At 39.8% G+C, this 10006-nt stretch overlaps 1 protein-coding gene across 1 annotated transcript in view; it reads left to right on the top strand.

Moving 5' to 3' along the window:
* The first annotated feature begins 3577 nt into the window (after positions 1–3577).
* Positions 3578–10006, top strand: part of CRLF2 (cytokine receptor like factor 2) — a 14074-nt gene continuing 7645 nt past the window's right edge. The window contains exons 1-3 of the mRNA XM_057383844.1: positions 3578–3654; positions 6334–6429; positions 9202–9313. Of these exons, the coding sequence (XP_057239827.1) occupies positions 3597–3654; positions 6334–6429; positions 9202–9313 (266 nt within the window). The 5' untranslated portion in view covers positions 3578–3596. The remainder of the gene's footprint in view (positions 3655–6333; positions 6430–9201; positions 9314–10006) is intronic.

Genomic DNA, 10006 nt, shown 5'->3' with positions numbered 1-10006 from the left:
TCTTCTTTAAGCTCTAGGGATGACTCTCGTGTTGACACAAAACTGTCTGGGCTGTCACCTGCTTCCCTTGCAGTCTTATCCCTCACATGTCCCCCTTGGGGACAGTGTCTAGTCTCTACAAACACAGAAGCAAATCAAGACCAATTCTTTTCCTCCCATACCTTTCATAACACCTTAGCTTCCACTGAAGTCAAACCTCACATGAGCTTGCTAAAWGAGAAGAGGACATCACTGTGGACTYCAGAAGCTGAAATGGTGGCTCGGTGATAGTCATGAATCTCGGCAATTAATAGGTCAATGCACAGTTTCCTTGAGGAGGGACCTAAAATTTGATTTTCAGAAACAAAAATGATTTCTCTCATGATTTGAAAGGCAGGCCAGGATTTCCATGGTGCAGCCCCAGCTGGTGAGTAACTTATGGGAGAGGTTGTGATCCAGTCTTGAAATGGTTATTTAACCATCAGGTCTCCATTCATCCTGCAGTTTCTAAGAGGTGTTTCCCTGCTTTGCATTGCATGTTTTGTTGGATGTATTCCAAGGGGTTTGAACACCCCTGAAAGATTAAATAGTACCCAGACATATTCCTGATGTGTTCTCCCGCTCACTGCACTCAGCAGGTGAGGAGTTGGGGAAAAATGTGATACATGGGATGAAATAGCTTCATGGTGAGAGAAGGAAAGATTACTGGTTTTATATTGGCTTCTTTACTTGTTCTTTCTTTTTGGTGATAGAAACACCAATGACACAATGAAGTTTCTTTTTTTGTCCTGTTTTACTTTTTTGTGAGTATGGGAAATGTACATAGGATGATGTACTCACTTCAGGAAAATATGTTTTYCTCCAGAAATGTATTTCAAAATGAATGTTTAGGTTTTCTCTACTCCCATGTCATCCACCCTAGTGTCCTACCTATTATGGTTTATATATTCTTTAACAAGTCAGATCTTTTTCCCATATACATGTTCACTATCAGTTTAACACGTCAGTCCCCTCAGCTTCTTTACCATTTTAGGGAATGGGAATAAAGTCCCTCTCCTGCAATGCAATTGTTCTGGGATAACAGGAGCCTCACCTTTTGTCACGAAAGACCAAGGGAAGATGTGTGAAGTATTTTGAAAAAGAATGTACCAGAGGACTGAAAATTTCAAAAATAGGTCAAAATACTCCATAATGGGAGATGGAAGCAGCAGACTTCTTCAAAGGAGAGTAACTGATGCTCACAGAAATTATATTTAGCCTCTAATCTTTCCTAGCATTACAGGACTGTAATACTACAATTATGTGATTACATAGTCTTATTTATTATTAATGTATATTAAATAATGAGAATCCTAATATTTCCTAATYTTAAGGATTATGCAATCAAAAGGTCTTCATAAATTCACTTGTGCACAACTACTCTGTCTTTTACAGATTGTTTTATAGACAGTATGGTAAAATTTACTTTGGCCATTTTGATTTGTAATTGAAGGACTTCACATGTGATGTTGACATAAATAGATAGGAAAAGAGAAAGAGAATAGAAATGTGACTGTCAGATTTCCATTTGATGCAAAATATTCAAAAAATTGAGGATGTCCCCAAGAGAGAAATGGGTTCCGTTGCATCCCTGAATTTATAATTCCATTATTCTCTCCCCCAGAAAACAAAAGAATAACACAAAGAACAAAAATGTATTGCTTATTACAAACGTTTTTAAGGATACACAGAGCAAGGATAAAATTTAACAAAGCAATACAGTAAAAAATGGAACATGCACTATTAACTGGAATAATGAAAAGACTTTTTCTAAATGAAACAGGTAACTCCATCCAACAAACTCTTGTATACTACTCATTCATTTTTAAATTATAATATTTCAGTGCTATATAACTTTATTAATTTTGTAGAGGTCCTTACTTGTGCTTGACTTTTTTTAAAAGATGTTTAATTTCAGCCAAAAGAATTTTTTTTTTTTTTAATAAATTAAGAATTGACATTGAGAAATATTTCTGTACTGACAGGGAAGTCAAACACTTGACCAGGCTCTTCCTAGAGAAGATCAAGTTCTCTCTCCTATGTCAATGCCCCAGGCTTGTCAGTGCTTAAGAAATATTTGGACAATGCCTTTAATGCCAGGCTTTAATTTCTTCTAAAGTGGTTAGGCAATCAACTAGATGGTTGTTGTAGGTCCTTTCCAATTAAATTATTCTGTTCTATTCTGTTATTTTCTGGTCTATTTTTTAAAGACTACATTTTTTTCAGTTGCTGATGAAACATTTCTGTTGATAATTTTTTTTTTTCTTTTGTAGTGACCAAGCATGCTTATTCTTTTAGGTGAGGATTTGAAATTTTTATAGGAGCTGTCAACTTAGTCCTCCTTTAACCATTTTTGTACTTGYGGATCCTTTCTTTCTGTCTTTCACATCCTCTTGTGTGTGGAATCCATTGCATATCTGATTTTAGACAAGAGTTCCTTGCTCATCCATGTAGCCCACCTGACATCTTCACTTGTTTTTTTCCCTTCAATTCTTTCCTGTCATTCTTAAAAAAGTCTAGGAGAGGCCAAGCTATGATGATACAATGAAAGACCACCAAGTGACACTTTTTGAAGTGATTGTACAAGAGTGTGAATTTTAAAAATGCCAGGGACACTTGAAGATCACTCCCCTAAGCTTTTCCCGTGGGCAGAAGATGGGTCCAAAATGTACAGCAGAGGTTTTTACACATGCATTTTGCAATCTATTAAAACAGGGCAATGGGCTGCACTGCCTCAACCTGACTGAACTTGTCATGGAATGATGGAACTCACTGTTTTATATAAATGGGTCACGGCTCCCTTTATCCCACTCATAGCACACAAATCACATYCTGTTAATGCTAAAAATTACAAGGGGTCATTTCTGCAAAAAGAGATAAACATTCTATTTTTTGGGTGTTTTATGTGGAGTCTGTTAACAAGACCATGAATAAGTAAGTAACAATAAATAAAAATTTCTCATAGGCTATTGTTTATTTTGGTTGTAAGTGAAGAAAAGCTAAACTGGGACAATTTGCTCTGCTGAACTATGAGGTTATTCAAGACCCATTTAACACCACCAGTGAAAAAATAGAAAGGGGAATAAAAAGAGAGGAAGGAAGCTGATGAAAGTAAGTGAAGGTGCTGGAGGTTGCAGSTGGCAAGTGCAACCACTGGAGAGCTGCTGCTGTGGGTGGAGGAGCTGGCAGAGGGCCAAGTTCTGTTTGTGTGGTTTGATCCAAAATGCAAAATGAACACAAAAGGGCTCCCTTTTACATTACTTGCATCGTTCTCATCCTCTGCGTGTCTTGCTAAGAATTTTCTCTTCCGGCAGTCAGCACCAGAAGCTCTGGCTGCTAATTTTCATCTTCCCCTCACYGTTTGCTTTCACTATTCCTGGGTGAAAGTGAGGGATGGATCTTGTTTCTCAGGCCAAACAATCCAAYGCTGCATGGTGTGTGAGCCCTGAGGAGGGGACAGAGGGTGACAGTGCTCTGTCCTTTTCCTCTTGGGAGCGATGACCCAGAGGACATGGCCCAGTTAATCAACCACACTCCTGGCAGGCAGGCAGAAAAAATCCTCAGGGAGAACAGATCCCATGGTTCACTGGCAGCTTTGCAGTTCCTGGACCAGGATCATGAAAAAAATCAAATCAGGTAATCAGAGCTGGCTTTCAGTAGGCAGAACCTAAGGCAGATGGTTCGGCCAGTGTCTGCCTGCATGGAGGGAGGTGGGAGGTGCCCAAGCCCTACGACCCTCTAGTGCCAAATCTGATATTTCTGTCAGCAGCAGCAGAAATAACTCAACAGTGCACCAGCTTAATACAAACAGTTCGTTTGACCCAGATATCGTCATTTTTATTCCCTAAGATCTCAGGTTTGAGTACCAAAAAAGTTAAAAGAGAAATTCTGTTTAACTGATTTTTTTTGTCCTCAGTATAAAAAAAGAAAAAGAAGACAGGAGTGGGTGGGAGGGATAGTTATTTGTGGTACCAGCATATGTGGTGTAAGGAAATGGTAAGTGAAAATGCAATGYTGTCACCTGAGAATTAGACCTTGTTTTAGATGTAGTGTCTCAAAATCAAAATACTTATAATCCAGGAGTTATTTTAGATATCTTTTCTTTGGTTTTTKTCTTCCTCTATCCCTTTCTTCCAAACAATGAGGAGGTCTGCAGTCCAATATGTTTTACCTGTGTGAAAAGCAGAAAGGGACAAGTTTGGCTCCAACACACTCACATGTTCTCTAAGGAAAGATAAGAATMATTTTTTGGAAGAAAAATATGTTTGTAACTCAAATGGGGACATGTGGGAGTTGCCATGTCCTGGGGAACCAGAGGGTTTTGGACCTTTGCCTTTGTTTATCTCACTGACTTTTGCAATGCTGACTGTGGAAACCATGAGTGATTTCAGCTTTCCATTAACTATTACCTATGACCTAGTTTAGTATTTCACTTTTGTGCTGCTTGTTAYTTTAGTTCCAAGAATTAATGCCTCCCTGGAGGGACTTGATCAAAGCAGGGACCAGACAGTGGACAGAATGCTGTATGTATGTCAGACAGTCATGCTKGGGTTTCCAAGAATCACTGAGATTTGAATGGGTCTTCCCGGGGGAACGCAAACTTTGATGATGTGACTAAGCTGAAAAGGGTCTCACTGGACAAACAGTGCCATTGGGTTAAAAAGGACAGGGAACATTTTAGGCAAGGATCTGAGAGTAAYGAAAGCAAGCCTAAACAAAAGCCATGGCAGCACTTCTGGGTGTATTCTCAGCCATCCATACCAGGCATGACAGACAAGATTCTACTCCTGAGAAACTTGAAGCAAAATGGAATGCAGGGGTCTCTGGYAGGCAGCATGGTGTGTGTGCCCAGGACACTTCACATGGCCCGTGACTGAGTTGTTCTTCTGCCCAAGAGGGCCTGAGAAGAAGTTTACTGTACACTTTCTGATGCAAACACAGGAGATCAAGATCAGCTAGGAAAAAGTGACATAATTGAGARCTGTCTGAATGGCAGATCCTAGAGGGTGATAATCAATGGCACGGGGTTTAGTTGGAAGCTGTCACTAGTGATGTCCTCCAAGATTCAATACKAGGCCAAATATTGTTTAATTTATTTATCAATGACTTGGATGAAGGGGCAGATGCCTCCTCAGCAAATTCACTGACGGCACCAAGCTGGGAGGAGTGGCCAATACCCCAGAGGGCTCTGCAGCCCTTCAGAAGGACCAAGACAGAGTGAAGAGAGGATCAGAGAAGAGCTGTCTGAAATTCAACAAGGGCAGATGCAAGGTCCTGCACTTGGGGAGGAATAACCCTGGGCACCAGCACAGGCTGGGGGCTCTCCTGCTGGAAGCAGCTCTGCAGAGAAGGACCTGAGGGTTCCTGGTGGACAATGAGCTGTCCAAGGGCCAGCAGWGTGTCCAGGAAGGGCAGTGGTGTCCTGGGGACCATTAGGAAGAGCATTGCCAGCAGGTCGAGGGGGGTGATGCTGCCCCTCTGCTCAGCCCTGGTGAGGCCACACCTGGAGTGCTGTGTCCAGTTCTGGGCTCCCAGTACAGGAGGGACAGGGAGCTCCTGGAGAGGGTCCAGAAGAGGGTGACAAAGAGGATGAGGTGACTGGAGCATTTCACTGAAGAGGAAAGGCTGAGGGAGCTGGGCCTGTTCAGCCTTAAGAAGACATGACTAGGAGGGGACCTTATTCATGTGTATAAATMGCTAAAGGAGGGGTGTCAAGAGCGAGGGTCCAGGCTCTTCTCTGTGTGCCAAGCAATAGGAAAAGTGGCAATGGGCAGAAACTGATGCCCAGAAAATTCCACCTGAATATGAAGAACTTTATTCTGCATGTGACTGCACACTGGAACAGATGGCCAGAGAGGCTGTGGAGTCTCCCTCAYTGGAGATATTCAAGAACCATCTGGACACAATCCTGTTCAATGCRCTCTGGGATGACTCCACTTGAGCAGAGAGGTTGGATCACATGGCCCACTGYGGTCCCTTCCAGCCTTGCCTGTTCTSTGACTCTGTGATTGATTCTGTGATTTKTTGTGGTCACAGCTCTGCACAACCACCTGGTCCTGGTTTGCATCAGGGCTGTGGTCTCCACTGATTGATACAGCTTAAGAAGCTAAAGATGGCAAAAGAGATACTCATATTTTGAGGATTTTTAATTTTTTTTTACATTGTATGAAGAAGATCCTGCACTTCTGATTTGTTTGTAGCTATAGATATGGCATTTTTTATTTCCTGTAGTCATTTCCTCCAGTTCCCTCCAGCATCTGGTGTAAACTGATCAAATAGTAAGTCCAGAGATTACRATTACTCATCTCTTCACAGTCTGTTGTGTCATTACAACCATGAGACTCATCWTTCAAGCATATTCCATGATCTTCATACTGGGCAACAGAGTGGCTTCTCAGTCACAATCTTCTGGTAAGTTCAAATCCCCAGATATTTATTTAAGGAATTCATATATCAGCTAGCAATATTTCTGTGTATATTTTACCTCATGTGTTACAATATTCAGTGAGGGTTTKTTTTTTTTTTTTTTTTTCCCCCGATAAAAAGAATGAAGCAAACAAAAGGTAACATCTAGCACAAATGAAAGCGGTCTCTTAAAAAAATAAGAAAGACAGATTTCTATGAGAGTTTTCTAACAGAGTAGATTGTAGCTAAAAAAGACTAGCCTTCACTGAACGAAGATGGATATAACACATTGAAGGTAAGACTTCTGCACTTTTTACTCTGAAAGGATGAACACTGTGGGAAAAGATCAGCAATACCTTGCTCCTGAGAAAGCATCAAGGTAAAAATACTATTACACAGCAAAATTACTAAAGACCAGTTGTTTGGCTGTCTAAGAACATCTCTATTTTMAGTATTTGTCAAAGATAAAATCATTATTACAAACATAAAGCCTAACACCTACCAAAAATCTAATCTTCACTCTAGTTAATTTCTCACAAGTTACCTGTCATTCATTTTAGTAGGAAAAAGAAATCCTTTAAAGTTATGATTTCATCCTATCAACCTATGAACCAGCTATCTGTTCTGCCATACATATGGCAAATACCATTTTTGACAATGCTGCACCACCTGGTTCTTCAGGGTTAATTGTCCCTGTSAGTCACTGGCTGTCCTGTGAGGGAATCTGAATTCCTTGCCCTGAGATGGCACTCACCCATAGCCGTGCTGTGCTGATGGCATGCCTTTGTGGAGAAAAGTTTGAAAATTGCAGTTGTGATGCTTATTCAATGCATAGTGTCATGATGCCTAGCAATGGTCAGTGATCTGAAAAAAAAAACAAAACCAAAATACTCAGTTGGATGGATTCTAAGGACTATGCCATAAGAATTATACCTTGTCTAAAAATGTCCATAAAAACTTTCACTTGCTTTTCCTATTCTTGAAAATATGTTTTTTATTCATTCCCTGTCCTGTGCATTCAATTTAGCAGTCTGTAGAAACTTTCGCCTACATTTGTTCCTAATGAAAAAATGAAACTCTTCCTCATCAGCCACTAGTATTAAGGGTAATTAAAGACTATAGGTTCAGATCTGGATCTTGCTCTCCAGTAGTTTCTGTAYAGTGTACTGCAATATGTGGAAGTTCAACATGTGGTTACTTATCAGGTTTCATCTCTGTAAGGAAATCAAAAGTGGTTTTTCTTCTTCCTTATGTATCAATGAGGTTGCAACTGTTCCAGTACATACATGTTCCACTCTTGTTATCTTTGCTGATTGATATTCTGCCTCTCCCTTTCTCTTTTTTAATTTGTTCCATGACATTTAGCCTTTATACATGTTCCCTTTCAGCAGTATTTTTTTCTCAGTAATAAACTTTGAAAAATAAAAAGGAGGTGGAATGTACTTGYTCATACTCTTGCTCATGGCTATATCTGCATAATTTTTTGCTCAAGGAAATTTCTTCTTCTTTTCCCCTTGTAGAAGTACTTTCTTCACACACCATAGTGGTACTTTCCATGCCTCTCTGTCCTGAGAAGAATGAGATGCCCAGCAGGGCCTGTGAGGATAAAGTCTTGTGAGGAACATTATCAGTCCCTGTCTGGTTTTATGGAAGGTGTAGACTTGGATAATTCTCTCTGAAAATCCTGCTCCAGGGCTCTGGTTTGTGTCCTGCAGCACTGCAGCATGCTGCATACTCAGCTAGACCAGCAGGTCATCCACAAACAGAAAGTTGTACCACCGTTTTTAGCCCAGGCACTGCCTACTCATAATATTTTTGAGATTTTCATCTTCCCATTATCATAATAGAAAGAATAATTATAATTTTTTGCTTTGTTGTATTGTATGCCTCCAGGATCATAATTAGAAGATGGTTTTAAATAATTGCAGTTACTGCAGGARAGCTGACATATCAGCTGAGAGTGATCCGTGATATCACAGCTGAATTTTAAAAAAAWTCCATCACAAATAAAGGAAGAGAAATGGTTCATTCAAGTAAATATAATTTCACATCTTATAGAATGTAAAATAAATAATTCTTGGTATAGAATGGGTATGTAATCTTTCTGCCTTCTTAATTTCTCCATTTGTTCAATGTCAGGTTTATCTTCAGTGTCTGATTTTGTCCCTAGCAAGAATGAGAACAAGGAGATGATCAGAGAGGAAATAATACCTGTGTGCAATCAGAGCAGAGGACATTAAATTATCATGCTTCTTACATTTAAGGTGGAATTGGCCAGGATTACATAGATGAAATATGCAGCACACCTGCTTGTGCTGATCTGCTCCGTGTCCCTGTGCCTCTTGACTGGTCTGCACCTCTGGTGTTAGTTCCTTGTTCCTTGCAGTAAAGAACTGACAGTTCACACAGATGTTTCCTGCAGCATTARTTCCCAAACAGCTTGTCCAGCAGGTAGTATGGGAAAGTTTTTCTCAAGGTATGGGACTTGTGCAATGTGCAGAAGTGCCCCAGTCTATACCTTTTGGTCCTGGAACCACGGGGCCACCTCTCTCTCTTGTGCTGATGTGCATATCTTCATTTCACTGCTTTGAAATTCTAATTTCTCTGTACGTTATTTTACTACATTCCTTGTATTTTGGATGTTCTTATGTCTTCTTATTTGACGATCATCTGAGCCTATTGGATGCATATCTTTGAAATGCTGATGGCCTGCACACATCAAGGGGTGCTTTTCATACTCACTCCTGAAATCATATTCTCTGTAAATGTCCTGGGCAGGTTGCAAAAACGACATCAACACCACAATAATCAACTTCAATAATGAGAAGATGCAGATCACATGGGCAACAAGAGAGCTTTTTCCCAAAGAMAATGTGTCATTTTCTTACACGTGAGTACTGTCAGCGCGCATTCCTCTCTCGTTAAAGGATTTACTTTGGGAGAATGAAATATCCAAGTCCATTTGGGTCTTCTGTGAACTAGAAATGCTTTTAACATTCATTAATATCCAACATGAAACCTGTTTATATTCACAACCTGCCACAGAAGTGTACAAATTAATAAAAAGGGTGAGTAACCAGTTACAAAGACATGATATGAAAGATTTGTCCCTCTTTTGTCATTGTGCTAAAAGCTAATCTTAATTACATTATTGAAAGTGTTTTTTTCCACATAAGTGTATAAATTTTCCTTATTAAGTGGCATCATTAATGACTAGGAGAAGAGTAATGTTTTGGCTAAAGACAGTCATAGCGCTTATTTTTTCTTTCTGGGTTGTATATGTGAAAGAACTCACAGTACAGACTTGGTAACAGGGGCATGAGAGCATCTGTTTGAGCATCATTCTCTTATTAAAAAACAAACAAACAAACAAAAAAAAACCAAAAAAAACAACAACAACAAAAAAACCCCCACAAAAATCCAGCATGAAGGAAACGATTATTTCAGACTGCACCAAAACCCAGGGCTGAAAATTCAGTTAAGTTTGGGTGATGAATTCCCTTACACCACTATGAAATTTGTCACTTCAAGAAATTCTATGCTCAGAATTTCCTTGGTAGAAGCATTAAAAAAAAAAAAAAAA

The sequence above is a fragment of the Malurus melanocephalus genome, unplaced genomic scaffold, assembly GCF_030028575.1.
Source record: "Malurus melanocephalus ecotype Western Australia unplaced genomic scaffold, MMel_1.1 scaffold_665, whole genome shotgun sequence".
NCBI lineage: Eukaryota > Metazoa > Chordata > Aves > Passeriformes > Maluridae > Malurus > Malurus melanocephalus.
Note: the sequence above shows the minus strand (reverse complement) of the source record. Positions and strands in the feature narration are given on the sequence as shown.